General features: G+C 49.2%; 1 protein-coding gene across 2 annotated transcripts; it reads left to right on the top strand.

Annotated features, from left to right (window-relative positions):
* The first annotated feature begins 221 nt into the window (after positions 1–221).
* PPP2R2D (protein phosphatase 2 regulatory subunit Bdelta) lies at positions 222–23,013 on the top strand. Of its 2 annotated transcripts, XM_082286346.1 has the most exons (10): positions 635–753; positions 981–1,076; positions 11,199–11,296; positions 13,493–13,658; positions 14,712–14,824; positions 16,749–16,926; positions 18,075–18,239; positions 19,660–19,829; positions 19,909–20,000; positions 21,001–23,013. In XM_082286346.1, the coding sequence occupies exons 1-10, from the start codon at positions 747–749 to the stop codon at positions 21,278–21,280; spliced, it is 1,365 nt and encodes a 454-aa protein (XP_082142472.1). In that variant the 5' UTR covers positions 635–746; the 3' UTR covers positions 21,281–23,013. The 2 variants fall into 2 exon arrangements, with proteins under 2 accessions (XP_082142471.1, XP_082142472.1); XM_082286345.1 differs by having other exon boundaries at positions 222–1,076.
* Positions 23,014–24,102: the final 1,089 nt, after the last annotated feature.

The following is a 24,102-nucleotide window of genomic DNA, read 5'->3' on the forward strand; positions in this document are numbered from 1 at the left end:
GCCCAGCCCTGGAGGTGTCCCAGGAAGGCCCGGAGATGGCACTCAGAGCTCTGGGCTGGGGACAAGGTGGGCATGGGGCACAGCTGGGACTCGGTGATCCTGAAGGTCTTTTCCAATCTCAGTGACTCTGTGATAAATCTGCCCCAGAGCAGCGCTGACCCCCCTGAGCCCCCGCTACCCTCCCTCCCCTCACCCGGCTCTGGCGCTCGCTGAGGGCGCAAACGAGTCAGAAGCACGTTCTTCTTTATTTATTTTTTTTTTTCCTCATCACAATTAACCCTTCAGGGAGCGGGCAAAAATAAAAAATAAATCGGGAGGCACAGCGTTATCTCCCCGCTGTGGCGGTCCCGCCCCGTCCCTTCACGTAAAGCCGCGTTTGGAGCGGCGCGTGTGGAGCCCCTGCTGCCGCCTGGGGAGCGCCTCCGCAGCCGCACCACCAAGACCACCACTTCTTCCTCCTTCTCATGCTCATCGTCCCGCTGCCGCTGCCCTGCACGCCCCGCATCCCGCCAGGACAGCGCCGGGAAGGTGCCGGGATGGTGCCGGGATGGTGCCGGGATGGTGCCGCGATCACCGCCCCGCTCGCTGCCCGGCCCGCCCTCCCTGAGGGGAGCCGGCGGTGACGTCACGGCCGGGCCGCCCGGCAATGGGCGCCATTTTGAAACCGCGAACCCTCCCGCGGCTCCGGGCGGCTCCGTCCCGCTCCCGGCCCCGCTCCCGGCCCCGCTCCCGCGGCTCCCCCCGCTATGGCAGGTCGGTGTCCGCGCTCCGCCCTCGGCTCCGCGCTCGGCTCCGCGTTCGCGCCGGGATGGGCCGCGGGCCGGCTCCGTGTGGCCGCGGGAGCCGGCCGCAGGCCGGGCCGCGCCGGGCGGCACCGGAGGGTGATGCGGGAGCGCGGCGTCCCCGAGGGGTCCGAGCCGGAGGTCGGCGCGGGGTCTCCTCTCTCACTCCCTCTCTCACCGCCCTTTCTCCCTCTGCAGGAGTGGCGAGAGCTGGAGGCGACGGCGGCGGCAGCAACGAGGTGCAGTGGAGCTTCTTGCAGGTGAAGGGGGCGATCGACGAGGACGTGGCGGAAGGTGAGGGGAGCCCCGACACGCTGAGCCCTCCCGGGCGGCCGAGGGGCAGCTCCGCAGCATCCCTGGCCGTGCCGGGGGGTGTGTGCCATGACTAAGCGAGCTCCCACCCGTAGAGCATCACAGACCAGTCGCGGCGCTTTTCTTCAGGTCTTTAGCGCGAATCCCAGAATAGCTGGGGTTGGAAGGGACCTCTGGAGATCACCCAGTTCAGGGCGCTGCCCAGGCAGGGTCACCTGGAGCAGGGTGACACAGGAACGTGTCCAGGAGGGTTTGGGATGTCTCTGGAGAGGGAGACTCCAGCCCCTCCCTGGGCAGCTGTTCCAGGGCTCTGCCCCTCCATGGAAAGAAGTTTTTTCTCATGTGGGGCTGGAACTTGCTGTGGTTTAGTTTCTGGCCGTTGCTCCTTGTCCTGTCTCTGGCACCGCTGAACAGAGTCTGGCACCATCCTCTGGCAGCCCTTGAGGATATTTGTATGGATTGATGGGATCCCCTCTCAGCTTCCCTTCTGCAGACTGACCAGGCCCAGCTCCCACAGTCTCTCCTCATCTCAGAGATGCTCCAGTCCCAAAATCACCTCTGTGGCCTCTGCTGGACCCTCTCCAGTAGCTGCTTGACTTTCTTGTCCTGAGGAGCCCAGAACTGGGTAACTGTCTCCAGTTCTGGGCTTGGGATAAAGGGTAACAACAGTGATACAATACAGGGAGAGGAAAAAAAGAAACACCAGTGGAGTCTGTCAGGCTTGTCAAGTTTCGCTCTGACGCACAGAGAGTGCAGCTCTGTCATTTGTGCTGCATGAAAAGTGCAGTTTAAAGGGTTCCTGCAGCTGTGGAGAGATTTGATTCCCACTTGTTAACGTTTGGGAGCTATAAATAGGGATATTAAGCAGGGAAAAAGGGCACACCTTCACATTTCTCTGAAACTTTCCAAGCGCGGCGTGTTTTGGACGGAGTAGAAAACGAAAAATGTTTTAACTGGGAAAAGTGTTTTCTGTAGTGTGCAGAACCAGGGTGGAGTTTTGCTTGACTCTGATGAGAAAGTTCTTTTTTTGCCCCTAAATTTCCTATGTTCTAACTGGGCTGGCAACGCTCCCTTCTAAAGTGTGAATTGACTTGCAGCGCCGTGTGTGCTCAGCTTGGGTTTGGGATTTTTTTTTTTTTTTTTTAACTGGATGCAGTAAATATTTTTCCTTGCTGCCTGCTATGGGGAAATTGTGCTGACAGTGTTTTCATTTTTATGCCACTTGTTTGGCATTCCATTTAAAATAATGGCCATGGGAGGGATAGACTGGAAAACTGCTAGAGAAACTAGACTCACTCAGTTGTTTTCTTCCTTTTCCCCCCCTCTATATATTTTGTAGCTTGCTCTGAAGTTCTCAGAATTCTTGTAAAAATATAAGTAGCTTTTATGTTTTTCACATGATTCTTTTTCCTTGGGTCTGTCACCTGTGTGACTAAAAGTCAGTTCTCCATGTGTGAAGGATATGGTCCTGGGGGCACCTTGCTTCCCAGGTAATTCCTGAGCAGTGTGGATTTGTGCAGAGCAGGAAGGTTCTAGGAATCATTCAGTGCCTGGTTTTGCAAAACTACCACTAAAGTTTCATTTTCCTATGGGAATACCAGAACTATTTACAGGCTTTGTGACTTTTTTGTTTTATTTTGATTTATGGCCTTTTTCCTCCTGTAACATTTTGCCTTGAAATTGGAATTAAATATAAAAAATACACTGTTTATTTGCTAATAATTGCCCCAGTTTAATTCATCAGTAAGAGTACAAATATATTGCTAGATTTTGGGCTTCAGTTAGGGACATATTTACCTGTTACCATATTTTAAATCCTCTCTTACCAAACTGCACATCTAAACCTGCTTGATGGGCAGCTGTTGCCTTGAAAAAGCCTTCGAATTGCACGTAGTTTTTGCAATAGTGGAAATTTGCTACTGCTTTCAATTTTTGGTCTGTTCAGTGAAAAATCAGCTCTCTAGAGGAAGAGGACACCATGAAGTTGCTGTCCCACCTATTCCATGCGGAGTGTTTTGCTGAATTTTTTTAGAGGTTTATTCAGGAGTTGAAACTGCTCAGCCAGGCATCTTTGCCAGTAAATCCTTTCTTTTACAGTGCCGTTCTAACATACATTTTATATTCCATAGCTGTTTCTCAGGTGTCTGGCTTTAACACAAGCACTGTGATAAGTGGCTGTAGTAGATTGGCAGCTGGATTTTCCTAACTGGGTCATTAGTACAGAAAAATCACTGTCTCCTCTTTGTCTTGTCTGTGCACTGCCTTTCCTCAGTGAGTAATCCGTGACCTCTCGACAGGCTCTGTGTCACGAAAGAGGAGGGCACTGTTCAGTCTGACCATTTCTGAAAGACCAGGATAATCCATCACTTATTGAATATGGATTTTGTAAAGGATTGGATATGACTTTTCTAGAATGGGAGAGTTTAGTTGGATTCAAGGAAGAGGGCTGGAGGATAGAACAGAGATTGAAAGATTTAATATTGGGGATGGCAACAATCGTCATTTAAAAACAAAGCTAATTAAAGATTGTGATGTAATTTTGTTGTTAGTGTTAACCATGTGACTCCAAAACTTGCACTGATTGCCCATGGAACTTGTAATTCTTGGGTTGCTTTTTTACCTTTCTAAATAGAGAATACAAATGCTGCCAGAGACTTTATCACTTCCATGATTTCAGTATTGAATTTGTTCTGCATGTTCAAAATTGTCCTGTTTTGGGAGGCTTTTTTTGGGGGGGAGCAAGTAAACTATAAATCTGTTTATTAAATAATGTACAGATAAGCCCAAATTCCCATGGGCCAAATGATCTGCATCTAATCCATGACCACTTCTGGGTGCAGTTCTGTATCTCCAGTGAATGATCCAAGAAATAAACTTTTTTTTTTTTTGAATTCTCCAGATAGTGACTGGTGTTGATTGACTGCCCTGACAAACTGAGAGATCCCTTGTTACCATCATGACTTCAGCCAACTCTCCTCCTGCTTTTGCTGCCTGTTAGGTGCTGGGTCAGACACCTCACCACTTTGCCAGGAAGCAGAACACAAGGAGCAAAGACAACCACAATCTAATAAAAAAATATTAGCTTGTAATCCTGTACCTGTTTGAAAGTGCAGCTACAAGTGATTTAGAAATGTTCTTAGTATTAAGTTGCCTTTACAGATCAGTGGTTTAAAACATTCTTGTGTGGTTCAGGAACTCACTTGGCCTATTCTCACTGTTCTTAAAGGAAATTTTGGCATGATTCTGTGCTTTTAAAAAAACTCCAGCAGTAGAGGTGCAGCTCTGTGACATCTGGTTCAGTTGCATGAAAGGAGTTGCAGAGCTGGTTGGTAGCTTTAAGCTTTAATATTGTCTTTTTTCTGGAAGAACTGGAAAATAGGGAACTGATGACTACAGAGCCATGTGTGCTGTTAGCTGTCACTGTAAATCACTGGTTGTGCCTGGAGGTGACACTTGCTGCTGCAGTGGGGCAGAAGGTGGGCTGTAAGCTGAGTTTTGGGCTGGGTTTTTTCCTTGAAAGCCAGTGCTTTGCCGTGAGCAGGACTGCAGATGCCTCTTTGCCCTCCCTGAAACCTTAGGGTTGCCCAGAGAAGCTGTGGCTGCCCCATCTCTGGAAGTGTCCAAGGCCAGGTTGGAGCAGCCTGGGACAGTGGAAGGTGTCCCTGCCCATGGCAGGGGTGGCGCTGGATGGGCTTTAAGGTCCCTTCCAATCCAAACCAGGCTGGGATTCCATCATTATATTTTGATGAAATATGAAGCTTTGGTAAGATGTGGTTTATGAATGGTGAAGAGTTTGAGTAAGCAGTGAGTATCAGTTGCAGAGTTGTATGTGGGAATTTACAAAACAAAGCAATTGGAGTAGTGGGAATACAGGAATTAGTGCAAGTGTGAGCAGTGGGACCCACTGGATTTGTCCCTGCAGAAGGGCAGGCTGGGTGCAGAGGGAAAAGCTTAATGAAAAATGACAAAACCCAATATTTTTTTAAAGGAGAGGGAGGTGTGAAAGCTTCAAGTGTAAGGAAAATTTTATTTTCTTATCATGTTAAGACTTTTATGAACTCCTAATAGAAGTACACCCAAAACCATCACAATGAGCTACTTAGAAAAAACTAACAATAGCATGAATTAATTAAATACACTTCTAGTAGGAGAAAGCTTATTGGAATTAGTCTTCCAAAGGTTAAAAAATACTGAGGCAGTAGATTTGCACAAAGAATCCTGGATTATGTCACGAATCTTAGAAACAGCCTCCGTGATTCTCATGGCTTGTAGGGAAGGCAGGGCAAGCTCTGCAGGCAGGAGGGGAACACATCTGTGTAACTGAGCTCTGGCTTTGCTGCTCCCTTTTCGTGCCATGCTCCCTTTATGCTGGTCTTGCTTTCTTTGCACTGACACGTGCAGACAGCTCCGCGCACTCCAAACTCAGAGAAGACAGCTTTTTTAGGATACAGTTCAGAGGACTTCAGTATCAAGTCACAGTCTGGTTCCATTGACAAGAAAACACAAATTCAGCTAAGTGAGGGAATGGCACTCATTGTGTGTCATGAGCTGGAACTCTGAGGTGCTGTGCCACCCCTGGGGGTTGGCTGGGGGTGCTGGGCAGGCCGGAGCAGGGTGGCACCGGGTGCTGCTGCCTGTGCACCCTGGTTCAGCGCTCCCAGCAGAGCGGCCTGAGCGCGCCTCCAGCAGCCAAGTGGCTCAGCTCCAGGCATCCAGGACACACAGGAGCTGGCAGGCTTTCCCACAGAGCTCCAAACAAGATGTTTGGAGTTTGCCATGGCCTGTCAGCAGCAGCACTGACCTCAAACAGCTTCTGCTTCCCGGCTGGCCGGTGCCCTGCGCGTGCTTTCCCTTAAATCTCCTCAAGGATTTAAATTAGTCCCAAAAGCAGAGTTATTTTGGACTAAGTTAAACCCTGCCAGGTGCCTAAAGGCAGTTCAAGCCATTTTACAAGTGATTTGAGTATTAGGGCATAAAAAAATTGTTAGACTTTATGGATATGTTAGATTGGCAGAGTGTTTAGCAGTGTAAGCTGGGAGGGGTTTGGTCTGGGCAAAACTATACCCCTTGGGTTTATTCTCCTGATTTCTGGTACACATCACTCCTGCGTTAAGTCTTCAAAGAAACCCTAAAAGTGGAAATGTAAAAACTGAGTATATAAGGAGGCATATTCTTAAAGATGGGTGATTTTGAGTAACTTGTATGTAGATGTATACTGTCAGGTGGTTATTGGCAGCTGTAAAGTTTGGCTCGTGTTTCAGTACGACTGTGATTTCTATCAGCTGTTAAGAAACAGCATTTTAGGAGCACTGACAGCATCAGTAGTCAGTCCCTCCCTGCTGCAGAGTGACCCTCTGTTCCACTGGCTGTTCTGGCAGCTGAAGAGGACAGCCTTCCTTCACCTAGGAACAAGTCAGTGAATGTACAGGGATGGGGGAAGGCTGAGGGGTGGAAGTGAGTGCTCGACTCAGAATCCTGCAGTGGCTGCAGTTGCAGCACTGCCTGCCTGCCTGCCAGCACGGGGAGGGTGGGGAAGGGTCTGCTGGGAGCAGGGTGCTGCCAGCAGCTCCCTGCGCTTGCCTGGTCTGGTACCTGCAGCCATCCTAACTGAGAACTGTCGGACTTCACACCCCTGCTTCCCTCTGCCCACCCCAGAACCTTCCCATGCAGCTGCATATCCGTGAGAATGTTTGGGAAGTGCAATTACTGCCAATCAGTGACAAAGCAGTTCTGAGGCCCTGTGGGTCTGGAACTTGTTATGCTCCAATAGGATTTTGGGTTTTAAACATTTTTTCTATGATTTGCTCTTTAGCAGGTGTTGGTCTGTAAGTTGCTTCATTTTCTTTGGTAATCTCTTCCCTCTAAAGGGGCTCTCTGTTTTTTTCACTGATCTTAGTTGCTCCTATTATATTTTTCATTTGAGGAGTCTTTCCTGAGTCGCTCTGAAGCCACGGTTCCTTGCTGTTGTCCACTGCCCACGTTTGTCACCTGTGGTCCCTCAGAATGGTCTGTTGTCCCTGCCTGCTGCAAAGAGAGTTGTGTTCCTTCTGATGTCATGTCACACCATTCAGCACAGCATTCCAGGGAGATCCCAGTGTCTGCTTTCTGAGTTGACTGAGGAGCACATAACCTGCACTGATCCCTTCTGCATACACTGCTTGCTTCCCATCCACTGTGGGAGACCTCTCCCACAGCTTTGTCCAGCCACAGGATAATTCCAGCTTTGTAGGATAACAGTGTTGGAGGGAAAGGTGTGTCACCTTTGAGCTTGATCGTAGGCCCAGGAATACTCCCTCTGTGCGCAGTTCCCACTGACAGTCTGTGCCAGCCTTCTGCCTGCAGGCCAATCCAGCCATTTCCTCTCAAAGCAGAGCCTCTGCAGAGAGTTCCCTGGGCCTCACTGCAGTTCCTGCTTTGGTCCCAGGATGGCTCATGGAAAATGGGGCTGTGCATTCAGACTCCTCTCTGGGGAGCACGACAGGAGCCAGGTTTGAAGTCAGGCATTGTCAGGCTGGGTGCTGAAGTGGTACACTATCCATTACATACTTGGAAAATTCTAAGTTAAAATCCCCTGGAAGCTGGAGCAGCCTTGTTTTTAGGTGCTGTTGGAGAGATGTGAGTGTTTGGTTCCTTGTTCACCACAAGTTTGAGGAGTGGGTTTGTGGCAGAAGGTTCTGAGCAGCTCAGGAGGATGAGAGATGTGCTGGTGCTGACCATGTCTTGTTCGTGTTGGTCCTGAGCATGAGCTGCAGCTGCAAATTCCTTCTCTCCTGTATGAGGCATCAAATAATTCCATGTTTTCAGGTTTGGGTTTTAACCAGAGCAGCAGTACACAGCCAGCTTAGAGAGGAAAAGTTCACAGGAGCTAATTTTAGGCATCTGATGTAGACGTTGTGGATCTCTTTGCATTCTCCATTACCTCAGTGGAGAGCCCGGGCGTTGATACCGGTGTCAGAAATACCCAGGATGAATCCTGGGGGGATTAAGTTAGTTTGCAGGTATAAGCTTGCTGTCGTCTCCAAATCCTAACAAAAGCTGGTCTCTGCCACCCCAGCCCCCTTCACTCCCAGCAGAACTTGCCCAGAAGGCTCTGGAGGCTTCCCAGAATTCTGGCAGGAGTTGTTTGTAGGGAGGTTCACACTTGGCAGTGATGGTGAAAGGCTCAGAGCACTCAAACTGAACTTTGACATCTGTCAGGGCTTACAGGGCTGTCCCGAGTCAGGGAATGGGCTCCACCACATTACTGTAGAGCTGGATATTTGTGGCCTCTGATGTGTTGGGGTGGTGTTTCCTACCCATGGGAGTGCTCAATGCTCTTAAATTTGGGGATGCTACAGAATCACAGTGTAGTTGCCAGCAATCCTTTTAATCCTTTTAATTTACCAGCTGTGAAAACAACTCGGAGTTTCTCCTCTGGATGCAGAGTGTAACCAAGTTGGAACTCATTTCCAGAAGTGAGGCTAAACATGAATTTTTCATGTCTGGAAAGAAATATGCCAGCCTCATATCTTACTGTGAAGTCCCAGGGATTGCTGCCCTCCCTGGTTACAGGAGAAGGATTTACGTGGATGCTTGCAGAGCAGGTCCCAGCCCCACAGGAACGGAACTGGAGGGACAGTTGGACAAACCCCTGATTCTAGAAAAGCAGTACCTGAGAAGAGAGCTGTGGGATGCTGTCCATGAGCAAATATCACACTGGTTTGGTTTTGCTCACCCTTTCCCACATTCCATTGGGAGTTACTCTGCTGGCATGGAGAAAAGGCTGAAAGTAAGGCAGGGGAGTAAGACTGGTGCTTGTATACCTAGGGAGGAGTTACTCCATCTAATAAAAAAAGCTTAGAAATCCCAGGGTTAATGTGGTGATGAAGAATCTGCAGAGGTTTGCTTTGTTCTTTCCTACAAGTTTTAAGCTGACTTGAAGTGAAGAGCAAATGTAGGTGGGTGAAGTGTTGAGCAGAACAGGGATGGTTTGGAATTCATTCTGTGCTTTACTTGGAGTCTTGTAATTTTTTTTTTATTTCACCTGCTTGAAGATGGTAGAGTGCTGAGGATAGTGGGTGGAATGATTTGGGGGATTGATCTGCTTCAATTAAACATGCTTATAGGGAAAACTTTATAATTCATACATTTATGTATAAAACAGGTACAGTGCTCTTGAAACAGGTGATTGCTCATATTCCAAAGTTTGTTACTTAGAAAATATTTGAAGGAAGCTTCTCTGTTTTTGTCCTGCTGTGCCCCTCCAGTTCCCTCTTCCCTAAGCAATGTTGGTGGCAGACTATTTCAGTGCATGTTTTTTACCCTCCTATCCCTGCACTTTTTGTTTCAAGCCATGGAATTTGGGTAGTGTCTGTGTTTTGATGTGATTCCACCCAAGAGTGTTTGTCTGGATAGCACTGCTGGGGAATAATGGCTGTCTCAGCCGCTGGTTTGGGCATTTTTTTGGAAACAGAAATGATACACAGATTATTTTGAGCAAATAATTGTGTGAATACTCCAGTAGAAGATGGGAGACGCTAATAATAACTTTTTTGCTTCCTGAAACAAAATGGAAAAGTAGTTTTTGTGACTTGGAAAGAATTGCATATGTTAAGAGGCATTTATTCCTGCTAGGATGGTTACTGAGTCTCCAAGGGTAAAAGGGGTCCTTGCTAGAAGGGCTTGCAGATGGTGGTGGTAGTGGAATATTAGTTTTGCTACTAATAAACTTTCATAACTCAAGGGCTTCTTCATATCTGAGCATTGAAAATGTCATAAAATTGCTCTGTGAAGTCACTTCACTGATTGCTTACCTTCTCGGTTTGTTTCTTTCTCGTGGTTTGCTACTTTTCCAGGATGTCTTCTAAAATCCCTGTGTATAATTGATAATAACTGGTAATTGACTGGTAATTCCCTTTAAAGAAAGGTGACTATAAAACTGGATGTGTCCAAAAGCTGGTTAGTAATGTGATACTGAAGGCTGGCATAAATCTGTAGAAAGATGGTATTTACTCATTTATTTAGTTGTTCTAAATAATTATTTTTTTAATCCAAGAAGGTAAATCATTATCTCTACATACTAGGAAAAAACTTTTAAGGGCATCATTGGTAAAAGATGAAAAAGGAATTTCTATTGAGAAAACTGGTTAGGGTTTCTAATAATCTTCCTTGTGAGAGTGGGGTGTTATTGAAAGGAATTTCAAAGATAGCACATGAAAATCAATACAGGAAAGGAGCTTCCAGGGAGTCTCCAACTGCACACTCTGGAACTAATTGATATCATACACTTCAAACCTCAGAATTTTGCTATCTGCATCATAAATGCAATATTTGATGTGAGCAGGCCCAGCAGGAGCAGTGTTTGCTGAGTGCTTTGTTGTGTTTGTTACCATCTGCCCCAGCCCCTGGACAGACATCTGCAGCTCCTTATCTCAGCACCCCTTGGCTGGGGCTTGTTCAGTGGCAATTAGTTCTTTATTGCCCAGCGGGACTGAGGCTGCACTGGGGGATGAACACCCCCAAGGGCACTGAGGCTCTGATCTGTGGGTCCTGAGGGCTTTTCCTTTGCTCTTCTGCTTTCCTCTGTCCTTGCTGGTGCTTCTGCATGGAGCTGATTCAAGAAGCTCAGCTGGAAGAATTTTATTTCCATTTTTCCCCTTTGGCCGAGGGGAGCTGCCTGTTCTGGGCTCCTGAAGTAACTCCCTGAGTGCTCAGCTTGGGAAAGGCAGGTGTGCCTCAGCCTCACCTGGATCAGGGCACGCTGCTCCACGGGAACACCACGCCTGGCAGGATGCACACAGTGGGGTGGGATCCCAGGGGGGAGGCTCAGAGTGGGGCTATTCCCGTGGGCACTGCAGCTTTCCTGCCCACAGGCAGCACAGACACCTTGGGTTCCTAAGCTGGTGACTGAAGGCCCCCAAAGCCTGCACTGAGGAATGAATAAGTGTTTTATCTTGTCAGTAAAATTGTGTTAGGCTTTGAAACATGGCTGCATTTGGGGATGTAAATGAAGAATTGTGTCATTGCATTAATGCAAGTTGTAATGCTTTTTTTGTGCTCAAGTCTTGGAACTCCTTGATTTGCTTTCCACATTACAGTGCTGGTTTATTTCTGTTCTCTTTACAGCTGATATAATTTCAACAGTTGAATTTAATTACACTGGTGATCTTCTTGCAACAGGAGACAAAGGTGGCAGAGTGGTTATATTTCAAAGGGAACAAGAGGTCAGTGACTCGAAAAACAAAAGCGTTGTTACTACACTGTTCTTGTGTTGCACAGTCTCACTTCATCTGTTCATGCCCTGAGTTTAAATGGTTTAAATGGAGATTTTTCTCAGAAAACCCCAAGTTAGCCAAATTTCTAAACATCTGCCTTGTGCTGCACTTGGTAAGTTGGTCTGGTGAGGGTTTCCCTCCCTCCTTCCAAAAAAAAAAAGGTCCCCAAAATCCAGGTGAGCTCTTTATATGTACCTGGTGTGCTCAGTGTCGCTTTGCAGAATTTGGACATTCTTCTGAATTTTTCCACTGGGTCAGGCTGATCTGAGATAAACCACAATGCTTTGGGAGAGAATGTAAAAGAAGTTCAGAAAATAAGTTGCAAGGACAATAGGATAAGGTAGTTAAAAATTATTTGAGGACTCAAAACCAGTGGGAACAGCCACTTCTCTGGAAGCACTTGAGCATTTCCCATCAGGAGTGTGGGAGCACTGTCCCTCCTGCACTTCCACAGCTCCTCTTCATGGACATCAGCTGTGTGACAGTGCTGTAATGTTCATATGTGTTCATCCTGAGCCACATCTCTGAGCTGGGATACCCCAAGCAGCATTGGGGATGGGAAACATGCACCAAGTGCTGAAAACTAATTGTCATGTCTGGGAGGAATCCAGGATTGTGTTCTTTAAAAAGTCAGTATTCCACATGGCAGTTCTCACCAAAGTGTCTGCTTATCCTGTCCTTTAAGGAGCTGAGGGGAATTTGAGGGTTTGAGCACTCTCCTGGATCAGAAATACCAGAATTGATCATGGAATTTTAATTCAGCTTGTCTGTGCATGAATATTACAGATCTTCAGGTGCTGTGGGATTTCTCCAGCAGAACCCTCTGCTCTCCTTGTGGGGCTCAGATGATGCTCTGTTCAGGAGCACCTGGCCAGCATTTTGCATTTCTCCTCACCGTGCTGCTGTTCCCAGCCCCCTGTCCCACAGGTGCCCCACTGGTGGTACTGGGAGGCTCTGGAGCAGAGAGGTGCCAGCACTGCTGAAATGTTACCCGGCTGCCCCCAGACAGCTCCGGGCTCATTCATCTTTTACTCAGGGTGACCAGAGACTTAACTAAGGCCCAGAGATAAGGTCAGAAGTGCCTCAGGAGCATCCCAAGCTTCTCAGGATCTCGGACTTGCCTGACGTGGAGGCGGACTATTATGGGTTGGCTCTCAGTTGTTCCCTAAGGCAAAACCCACCTGTCACGGCACTTCCTCGGAGGGTGGGAAAAACAAACCCCAAGTCAGACTATTCACACAGGAATATTCAGCTGTCTCCTTGGGAACACATGGAAACTGAGGGAAGAGTTGGGAATGAGGGACATTTCTTTTTTCATGTGCAAAACTGCAGGAAAGAATCTAAAATAAGTGTGTAATACTGGAGCCTTAAAATCTAATAACCACATTTTTTACCCAGTTTGGATTTAAGGCTAGATTAACTGGGTCAGTGACAGTATAGGGTGGTTATACAGTTCCTCAGACACTTGGATTTGGGAAGGCACCCTGGAATGCTCTAAATCATGCCCTGGGCTCATATGACTTGATTTCACGTGCAAGCAGCCAATTACTCCAGCCAAATGTGTGAGTAGAGAGGGGAAGCACCAGTGCCAAGGCAGCTCACTCCAAGTGCAGGGAACTTCTGGATGGGGTCAGGTGAAAGGATCCTGCCCAAAATTCTTACAAGTCAATGACATGTAGGGAATAAAATCATGTAAAGTCTCAGAGTTAACTGAGAGTATGGAAGCTCCACAGCCGTGAGACACTGCAGGGCAAACGGCACCCCTGGGGCTGTTCTGCAGCACGAACCACTAACACTGACTGACTTGGAAAGCCTGATAACAAGTTGCCTCAAATCTGATAATGCAGATCTGGGGAACCTTGGGACTTTGCTCTCTGTTCCTTGCTCCCACACCCACCACACGAGGATAGCAAAGCCTGAAGGGTGCACAGATATTTATATATAAAGCTACATTTTTAAAGAGGAAGGCTGTGTGCGCTGTATTGATGCTAAACTGGGTACAGTATCACGGAGTGTAGATGGAAAATCCAAGACCTGTTGTGAAAGCTGCCATTCTGATTGACAATTTCTAGTCATTGATTTGTATGGGCCGTTTCTGAGGGACCTGGTGACATCAGCCTCAGGAAATGCTCTGTTTTCTTGCAGACTAAAAGCCGTCCTCTCTCTCGGGGAGAATACAATGTTTACAGTACCTTCCAGAGTCACGAGCCTGAGTTTGACTACTTGAAAAGTCTAGAAATTGAGGAAAAAATTAATAAAATTAGGTGGTTACCACAACAGAATGCTGCTCACTTCCTGCTGTCTACAAATGGTAAGGGCCCTTTCTTTTGCAGAAGGAACTTTGTCATTGGAATATTGTCTCACCTGTTATACACTTGGGGTTTTTTTCTGACATGTTTTGGTGTTGTTTTAATGTCTTCTCTAATTACATGCAGAATATGTTTTGATTGTAATGTTGGGTGTGAGGGCTGTGTGAATATTGGGTCTGTTTAGTTTTGGTGCATCATGGAGCATCTGTAAATGAAACTGAAGAACTGGGGACATGGGTTAGTGGGAGCAGTTGGACTTGTGTCTTAAAGGTACTTTCCAACCTAAACTATTCTATGGAAAAAACTGGCTCTTATTATCAGGGGAATACACTTATTCCTAACAGTTTGGATCACTTTGGGAGATCATGATGAAATTTTAAAAGCAGGAGTGATTTCTGTCTGCTGGTCTGTGCAATTAAAATAATTTCCTCTGATAGAAGTCCTAATAAAGCATCCGTTAAACTGTGGCATCTTAAATGCTCTGCAGGAGTTTGGGGAGGAGAGGTTTGGCGCCAGTTAGCCGGGGATATCTCACTCTTGGGTGATCCAAGTGTGCGCTCCCTGGCTGCACTTGGAACGCTTCCCTGGTAACACCTGGGAAGTGCATTCCTTTGGAGCCCTAAACCGTGGGGCAGATGCTGATCTCTGCCTTTGGTTGGCTCTGAGCAGGTACCCGGGACAAACCTGGTTTCCTTTAGGACAGTTAGTGCAAGGAGTTCATGTGTTTGTTGGGTTTGGTCCCTAGCAGTGGTCTGTTAATGTAATTCAGGTAATTGTACAGGGTTTAGTGGGGAATTTGGGTAATTGGTGTGTGAAACTCCCCCCCGGCAGTGGCATTTGGGTGAGTGGGAGGCACAGGGCTTTACTGCTCAGGCACAAATTGGGATTTTATTCAAACTGCACTTCACATTGTCAGTAAAGAACTCCATAACAGTCCTTCTGCTGCAAGCAGTGGAAACCCAGACAGGTCACTCACGTTCACTCTGCTGAGTCCATATTTAGTGATTTGATTTTGTATTCAGTTCATTCTCAAGCATGTGAATTTTTGGTTTTAGATAAAACTATTAAACTATGGAAAATAAGTGAAAGGGATAAAAGAGCCGAAGGTTATAATTTAAAAGATGAAGATGGAAGACTTAGGGAGCCTTTCCGAGTAACAGAACTACGGGTACGTCTCTGCTCTTTGACTTCGTGTATCTTTCTGCATGCTCTTCTCTACCTTTGTGCTACCAAACTGAAATGTGCTAATCAAAAGTGGTGTTTGGGTCAGGGTCATTGAAAACTTTCAGAAATAATGGAGACACTTCATTTTCCTACATATAAAAACTATTAAAGTTCCTTTGGAAAGCTTGAGGGAAACTTCAGTCATTACAATATTGTATTTCTAAGAGGATGACTCAAAAATTGGAACAGGGTATTCTGTGGCTGGGCAAAGGTGTGTTTGTTGGAGGCAAATCCAAGCATTTGGATAACCTAATGTGCACTGGAATAGTCTTGGACATCATCCTGTAGTGGTAGGGGTAGTGCTCCAAACTTGGGATCATTCAGAGCAGGAGCCCAAGAGATGAAACGTGGGCTTGGGGTTTTTCCTGAGGTTTTAATGTTGTTCACCATCAGCAGGAACAGAACTGAGGCTCTCACTGCTCTCAGAGCCACCCCTCCATTGCAGGGATTTCAGCTGGGGGCGTTTCTTGGGGCTTTGTCTTGCTTTGGCTGAAGTTGAGCATTGAACAGAAGCTTTGGGTGTATGTAATGTGTTGGGAAAGGCTATCCACTGCTGGAGCAGCCAGGGAGTTGGTGAGAGCAGGCATGGGCTGGAGCACTGCAGGAGCACCTTGGGCTCCTGAAGGCACTGTCCTGCATGAGGGGAGCAGTCAGTCCCCTGCACTTGCTGCTGCTCTGGGACAGGGAGGGTGGGCTGGGCTGCAGCCCTGGCAGGCACTGGAGCCTGGGAGAAGGGCTGGTGGATGAGCCAGGTCTGAACAAGAGCTGGCAAGAGGAAAAGCCTCACCTGGAGGTACCTCCATGTGTTAAAGTGCTCAGGGTTTGGAGAGCCAGAGTGTACCTGGGGCTTTGGGGCTTTGTTGGCAGGTTTTGTTACAGATACGCAATGCCCATGTTCGTGGGGAAGTGGCCATGGAGGAGAAGCAGCACTTTACACAGAGACCGTGGCATTTCCAAGTCCCATTCCTGATCTTTCCCATTAGTGCATTTGTGCTGCCACAGCCAGGCTGGGAGCACTCTGGTGAGATAGGACAGTGCCTGATAAAAAGTAGTGGATTAATTGTAGTTGTTGGTTGGATGTAAACAGACTGGGAGATAGAAACCGGGAGAGCAGTTAGGGAGATCTGGGATGAATCAGTCCCTGTTCCAGGAAGACAGGTTATCCTGGGCACTGCTGAGCTCAGCTGGTTGTGGGAGCAGGACATCCAGGTGTGCCTGAATTCCTGCTGACTGTTCATGAACAATTTGGGAATTTTCTTGGAGACTGTTCTCACCAGTTTCCTGAGCACCCGTCTGAGATCTGGGGCATTTCTAAGGGCTTGTTTCTATAATCTTCGGAAGTCATTACAAACATTACAAACAGCCCATGTGCTGCTGGGTGAGGCACCAAGGGCTGGCTTTGACAGGGGAGGTTTTCTGTTGGCAGTGTCCAGAGTCAGCATCCATGCACTCTTTCAGTATTTTTCATGCTCAGTGGACTTCAGAAGTGTTTAGTCACCGAATCAATACAGAAGTCTGTGCAGTGCAATTAATTAATTGCCATTAAACCACCTGTGGGGTTCAGGGCTCAGTGTTGGCGCCAGTTTTGTTTAAGGTCTTTATTGATGATCTGGATGAGGAGATCGAGGGCAGCCTCTGAGTTCACGGAGGATGGAAGGTGAGTGGGATGTGGATCTGCTGGAGGGCAGGAAGCTCTGCCGGGGGATCTGGACAGGCTGGATTCGTGGGGTGGAGGAGGGGATAGCGGTGGCCTCAAGAATGCCCAGGGAAGGGACTCAGTGTGGAGAGTCTTTCCTAACCCAGCTCTGTGCCTGGGTGGTGTGTGGTGGGTCAGCAGGGAGCTTGTGCCCAGCTCTGTGTCCGTTCAGGTGCCAACGCTGAAGCCCATGGACCTGATGGTGGAGGCGAGCCCGCGCAGGACCTTCGCCAACGCCCACACCTACCACATCAACTCCATCTCCGTCAACAGCGACTACGCCACGTACCTGTCTGCAGACGACCTCCGCATCAACCTCTGGCACCTGGAAGTCACCAACAGGAGCTTCAGTATCCTTTTGTGCCCTCTGCACAGCGGGTGCAGCTCAGCTGCCTGTGTTTAACAGAATCACTTTAATGTTACTAATTAGAGTGGGCGTTTGAATCCAGGGATTAAAAGAGGATTTTGAAGTCTGGAGGTGTAATGCAGTGAAAGCAGGCTTTGGGATGTTCAGTCGTTCCTGAGGGCAAGCATGCCTCCAGTGGAAAACCGTCAGTAGAAGTATCAGAGAAAGTTTGATTTCTAAGGAGAAGTTGAGGAATTGTGGGAGCGTCCCTAATTTGTGGAGTTCAGTCAACTTAAAAATAAGAGTTGTTGGATATGAACAGTAGGTCCTTTGTTACTGTGGGTGCTTCTTCCAAAGTCTGTGGTCTCTTAACCAAGTGACACTTCTTTTGAAGCCAAATCTCAATATTTTTTCATGTCAAGTGATATCATTAACTGCAGAAGTACTTTTCAGATCTTTTTGCAAACCTGTGCCTCCAGAACTAGCAATGTGTTTTACATTGATAAATTTGCAGTAAAATAAAAGTTGTGGTACTGACTCCAAAATAGGTGATTTTCTAAAGTTTTAGGTCAGGTTTTTCAAAGCTTTAGGTAAAGAGATGAGGTTTATTTGGTGTGCAGTAGGAAGCATTGAGAAGGAGGCTTGTGGAGACTTGCTGGACTTACTTGTGGGATATTCTTTCACTCTGGGAGTCTGAAATTGCCCAGCATCTGTAGATTTGAGATGTAGAGAGCTGGAGAGACTCTTTAAAAGAGCATGTAATGACAGGCCAAGGGGGAATGGCTTCCCTCTGTCAGAGGGCAGGGCTGGATGGGATATTGGGAAGGAATTGTTCCCTGGCAGGGTGGGCAGGCCCTGGCACAGGGTGCCCAGAGCAGCTGGGGCTGCCCCTGGATCCCTGGCAGTGCCCAAGGCCAGGCTGGACATTGGGGCTTGGAGAAATCTGGTCCCTTCCAACCCAGACCATTCTGGGTTTCCATGACCTGTCAACTCCAGACTTCCCCAGGCTCTCCCCCCCTTTGTGTACCTTGCACACGGTGGAAAGGAAGCTCTTGCCCCAGTTTCCTCCGTGGCATTTTTAAGCTGTGTCCCCGATGAGCTGCCGGAGGGGCTCGAGTGCGCAGCGTTGCAGGCCTTGACCAGCTGTGGCAGACATCGTGGACATCAAGCCGGCCAACATGGAGGAGCTGACCGAGGTGATCACGGCGGCCGAGTTCCACCCGCACCAGTGCAACACCTTCGTGTACAGCAGCAGCAAGGGCACCATCCGCCTGTGCGACATGCGCTCGTCAGCGCTGTGCGACCAGCACTCCAAGTGTGAGTGCCCTTCCGTCCGTCCCTCCATCCGTCAGTCCTTCCTTCCGTCCGTCCTTCCTTCCTTCAGTCCCTCCGTCCGTCCCTCCCTCCGTCCCTCCTTCCGTCCTGCCCTCCAGCTGTGCTGCTCCGTGCGTGTGGGACCCGCCCTCCCTGAGGAGCGACAGGGCCGTGCTGGGAGTGCTGGGGGCATCTCAGTTGTCTTCTTCTAGACCAGCACTGGGCACGAGGGTAGCGTGAGGCACCACCTGACCGCTCCTGTTGGCCCATTCTTGCCTCACAAAGTGATGGGAACGAGTGCTTTGGGCACCAGTGAGACCCGTCTGCTGGCCACACTCAGGCCTGGTGCCTCTCAAGGTATCTGCTCATCATGTGCCAGTTCAGGGCAGCTCTGTCATCTCTGTGCATTGGAAGCTGGGCAGATGCTGCCAGAATTCTGTCCCCTGTGACCAGTGCAGCTGCTAGGAAAGGATGAATCCTTAGGAATATGCCCTAGAAGATTCCAGTGGTTCAGGCTGGCTGCTCCTTAGGCTGCTGAGCCACCAAAGCACAAGCAGGTGAGGAAGGAAAGCTGTGCTGTGGAAGCCATGAGGATCCTGCCCGGGCCTTGCACACAGCCACATGTTCCCTGCTGGCAGAGCTGTGCTTTAGCAGTGTGCCCAGCCCTGGGCGGTGCCTGCCACACTGACACTGCCAGGCCAGCTTCCTGCAGTGCACAGAGGGGTTTCTTGGTGCTAGAAGGAAATTTGGGCAATGGGAAGTGATGAATGTGAGGCCACCCCACTGACCTGGTTCAGTGTTGCATTAAATCACTTAAAAGCACTTTATTTTTAACTGCTTGTGACTGAATCACGTCCTGCCATAAGGGGTCTGTCAAAAATGAACAAGATCTGGGTAGCCTGGGTCAGGAATCTCTGATTTCAGAGGTTGCCTTGTGGATTTAAACAACACATCTGCTGATCTGCTCTCTAAAATCACAAAAATTGTGTTGCAAATGTGGCTGCTCACATGTCAGTAGGTTGTTTAGTACAGCTGTGGTTCAGATCTAAAGAAAAGTACATTGTGCAGTGGTGTCCTCGTGTTTGGGTCCTGCTGTTTGCATCTGCTCCTGTTGTGTGTGATGTGTCGATCAGGTGTGATGGTTACAGTACCCACTGCTGTTGTTGCTCTGGTTGATCCCCAAGACCTGTGAGTTGTGGTTTGCTGGTGCTGTGCTCCAGTTAAATGTTGGAGATGGACGTCTGGCAATCTGATGACCTAGAACACCACATTGCTAAAAAAGATTATTTCTGAAAAGTGTCTTAACAGCAACTTTCTTCAAAAGGAAACTAATGAATTGATTTAAAATTTTCCAATACTGCAAACATTGGAAGCTGTAAGAGCTGGCGTTGGTTTCACGTGGAACTGTGTGTTCTCTCTGCAGTTTTTGAGGAACCTGAAGATCCTAGCAGCAGATCATTTTTTTCAGAAATAATATCCTCGATATCTGATGTGAAATTCAGCCACAACGGGCGATACATGATGACAAGAGACTACCTGTCTGTCAAGGTGTGGGACCTCAACATGGAGAACAGGCCCGTGGAGACCTACCAGGTAGGGCACTGGCGTGTGCCGAGCTGTCCCTTGTGTCCCTGTGCCCCGTGTGCGTGTCCAACGCGTGTCCTGTCCCCAGGTGCACGAGTACCTGCGCAGCAAGCTGTGCTCCCTCTATGAGAACGACTGCATCTTCGACAAGTTCGAGTGCTGCTGGAACAGCCCCGACAGGTGAGGGGCTGAGGGGGCTCGGGGTGCCTCGGCACCAGGAGCTTGGGGTCCAGCCTGGAGAGGGCCCCAGCTGGGTGCTCTGAACGGGAGGGTGCAAACAGCTCCAAGTCACAGAGGGCAGAAACCCAGAAATGCCACTGGAACAGGCAGTTTACACAGACAAGATTGCCAGGGCTATCCCTGCCCCTGTGCTCAGAGCTGGGGCCCAGCACAGGAAGGACCTGGAGCTGCTGGAGGCAGGCCAGAGGAGGCTCCAAATGTCAGAGGGATGGAGCAGCTCTGCTGGGAGGAACGGCTGGGAGAGCTGGGAGTGTTCAGCCTGGAGAGGAGAAGCTCCAGGGTGGCCTAAGTGTGGCCTCACAGCACCTGAAGAGGCCAACAAGAAACATGAAGAGAGACTATTCACAAGGGGCTGGAGTGCCAGGACAAGGGGGAATGGCTTCCCACTGCCAGAGGGCTGGGATAGATGGGATATTGGGAAGGAACTGTTCCCTGGGAGGGTGGGAAGGCCCTGGCACAGAGAAGCTGTGGCTACCCCTGGATCCCTGGAAGTCGAAGGCCAGATCCCTAGCTGTGGCTACCCCAGATCCCTGGAAGGCCAGGCTGGACATTGGGGCTGGGACAGTGGGAGGTGTCCCTGCCATGGCAGGGCTGGCACTGGGTGGGCTTTGGGGTCCCTTCCCACCCACACCAGTCTGTGACTTCTGTTGACATGGGACAGAGGGGTAGAGGAACACCAGGAAAACCTGCTTTGCTCACGTTCAGATGAACAAAGTGTAACTGCAGCTGAGTGCCAGTGGCAGGAGGGGAGACTGGGGAACACCTGCTGAAAGAGAAGGGGTGCAGTGGAAGCAGTGCTGAAGTCCCAGAGGAATTGAGCAGGTGTCCAGAGGAGAGGAGAGGAATGCCATGGAATGCCATGAGCATGGTCTGACAGGTGTGAGAGAGAGGAGGGGGTGGATTTTCTTTCTAACAAGATCTGCCTTTTTCCTTGAACCAGTACAATCATGACTGGATCTTACAACAACTTCTTCCGGACGTTTGAGCGGAACACGCACCGGGACGTCACCCTGGAGGCGTCCCGGGAGAGCAGCAAACCTCGTGCCATCCTAAAGCCACGCAAAGTGTGCACAACTGGGAAGAGGAAGAAGGACGAAATTACCGTTGACAGTCTGGACTTCAACAAGAAGATTCTGCACACAGCATGGCACCCCTCGGAGAACATCATCGCTGTAGCTGCCACCAATAACTTGTATTTATTCCAGGAAAAGATTAACTAAGGATGGCTGCCTGCGGACAGAGTCTCGTCTCGCATAGTTCAGCTCAGTTGTTTATCTGTAACAGAAGGCCTTGTTGTCCTGTCAGTGAGGAACATTGATGCACTTACTTCCCTTGAGCTATCGGAGAGCATCTGGCCTGGCTTTGAGTTCCTGGCATGGTTCTGCCTTCGGTGGGGTGGGAGCGTCCACGCGGCTTTTGGGGAGGACCCTCCGAGGCAGAATTGGTGGACAGTGCTCAATGAGGCCAACACTCAAAACAAATGTATTTATTGATGTCTGAGCCTTCCTTTCCAGTTTATAGACCAAAAAATTTAACACCTGAGAAGAAAAGTTGTCATAAAAGTGTAATTTCTCTCTCGCGCGCTCTCTGCTGTAATATTTGGGCCTTTCAGAACATTTCTCGTGCTTGATGCCTGTACATTCCTCCTCGGGCCTGGGGCCAGGGTCTGCCCTCGGAGCACGGCAGCAGGGCTTGAGGTGGGGTCTAGGCAGGCGTCCATGGCTATTTACTCACCAACTGTACCTATAACCACACCTTCGGTGGAAACCACTTAATAAATAACAGCCTCTCAAACGCGTTCTTAGAGCTGGAGGGATGTATTCAGTCTTCTTTTCGTATTGCATGTCTTGAGCTGGTGCAGAACAGTTCTGGTGGTACCTCTGACAGGGTTTGCCCCAAAACACCGAGTTTTGGCAGACTAATACAAACTTTTTTGTGTAGTATTTCAGATTCTAAATTTAGAGTTTCCATGGCATTGTCATAGAGTTGGAGTTGCACTGGATTTGTTGTCAAAGGCTCTGTGTGTGCCAAGTAGGAGATGGAAAGGGTCCTAGAAACATCCACAGCCTTAACCAAGTGTCGGCCTTGCACGGAGGGAACCGAAACATCGACACCTTCTCTGCTTTGAGGATAAAAATGCAGCTTCTCTGGTGCATCTCACCCTCAGCCAGAGACAGACCTGACGTGCATTATGGTTTTTAACCTTTTTAGTATTTGTCACGAAGGGAACAGTTTTATTTTAAATATTTGGCGTAGTATCTTGTATTTCCCACTGCAGCTCCAGATCCACTCCGGGCTGTGCCGTGGCACAGCCGGGCTGGGCTGCCCAGGGAGGGCCACGCCGAGCCTGAGCTGGCGGGACAGCAGCTGCTGGAGCTCTCTTGCTCACTTGTTTTAAGCCTTAGGTACTGTTTCTTTTTTTGTTGGGTTTTTTTTTTTTCCTCCAAAGAGGCCTAAATCACATCCCCTTCCCCCGGATGAGCCCAGGGCCAAAGGGCCCTGGAGCTGCCGGCACGTCCAGCAGCCCCCAGCAGCCAGAGGCTGCACTCTGCCATGTGCCTGCAGCCTGGGAATTCCTTCCCAGAGCCCCAAGCTTTCCCCCAGCAAGTCCCAAGTGTGGTTACACTCCGTTTCCCTGGAACAAAGGCGTGTTCCAGTCCCAAGAGCAAACCGTGGCCGTCCCACCCCTCCCGGTACCGCCCCCCGAGCCGCTGGGTCCCCGGAAGGTGGGAAGGACAGACCCTGAGGTTCTCCCAGGAAAGGTTCCGTTCAGCCAGTCCTATGCTGTACATTGGTTGTGACACTTTGGAACGCTGGAGATGTGGAACTGGGGGGTCGCTGAAGCGTTGATCCGACCGCATTCCCAACGCCCGCTCGAGCCGATCCGTGGGGTTGTACATAATTGTTCAGTTCTTTTGACCAAAAAGTTTAATAAATTTTAAATGTTTACCTGGCCGTGCTCCCTGTGTTTTGACATTTCCTTCTGTGGGGGAGGGAGGTGGCTGGATGGGCCAAGCCGGGGGGGGGGGTGTGTTTCCAGTTGGGATGGTTGGAGTGGCCAGAGCTGCTGCCCTGCTCCAGGACACAGCAGGGCTGGCTGGTGTGGATCTGTTCTTTCAGCACATATAAGTGGAATATCAGTAAAAAGGATATGATGGAATCTCCTATTCTATAGCCCTGCTTGCTTGTACCACTTTCAATTAGTTTTTGGCTATTCTCATGGAATTTTTATCCTTTGCATTTTATCTAAAACTGGATTTTAGTGTCAAGTTTGATAAAACTGCTGCCTAGTGGAGCACCCTGGTCTAGTGAAAGGCTGTACCTCCCATGGCAAGGGGTGGAACTGGATGGGCTTTAAGGTCCCTCCCAACCTAAATCCTTCTGGGATTGTGTTTCTGCCCCATGGCTTTGGGCAGTCCCACCCACAGAAGGTCAAGGACGTGGGCTCAGCCCCTCCATGATAATCATGCCATGAAATTCTAATTAAAACCCACGTCAGTGAGGAATGAGTGAGCATGGAACTTTTCAGTACCTCTGTGCCCTCACTGTGCCTGAGCAGGAGCCAGCACAGCCCCAGGGGCGTGAGCGGGGGAGGAGGGAGCTGGGGGACAGTGGCAGTGAAAAAGGGCCAGCGTAGTTTAATCCCATCTCCAACCAACGCCCACTTTGCTCAGCAGCGATTTGCTGCTCTCAGTCCCACAGGAAATGGAAGCAGCACTGGAGCGCTGGCGGGTTCTAATCCCACCTTTGCTTTTGGCTCCAGCCTCAGGGGCAGGGTTTGGATTGGAAATCCAGAAAAATTCCTGCGTGGAAGGGCTGCCCAGCCGTGGCACAGCTGCCCGGGGCAGCGGTGGAGTGCCCATCCCTGGAGGGATCCCAAAGCCCCGTGGATGTGGCACCTGGGGACGTGGGGCAGTGGTGGCCTGGGCAGTGCTGGGAATGGTTGGGCTTGATGGGCTCAGCTTTTCCAGCCTCAACAATTCCATGGTTTTCAGCTCCTCAGAAGCATCGCAGCCCTATGTGTGTGAGCAGTGAGTGCAGG

Source organism: Coloeus monedula (assembly GCF_965178545.1).
Source record: "Coloeus monedula genome assembly, chromosome: 8".
NCBI classification, from domain to species: Eukaryota; Metazoa; Chordata; class Aves; order Passeriformes; family Corvidae; genus Coloeus; species Coloeus monedula.

Excerpts from the sequence above, each read along its gene's own strand:
- PPP2R2D (XM_082286345.1), top strand. The coding sequence starts at position 647 with ATGGGCGCCATTTTGAAACCGCGAACCCTCCCGCGGCTCCGGGCGGCT. Across the intron at positions 13,659-14,711 it reads CTTCCTGCTGTCTACAAATG|ATAAAACTATTAAACTATGG; the intron begins GTAAGGGCCCTT and ends TTTTGGTTTTAG. Across the intron at positions 16,927-18,074 it reads AGTCACCAACAGGAGCTTCA|ACATCGTGGACATCAAGCCG; the intron begins GTATCCTTTTGT and ends CAGCTGTGGCAG.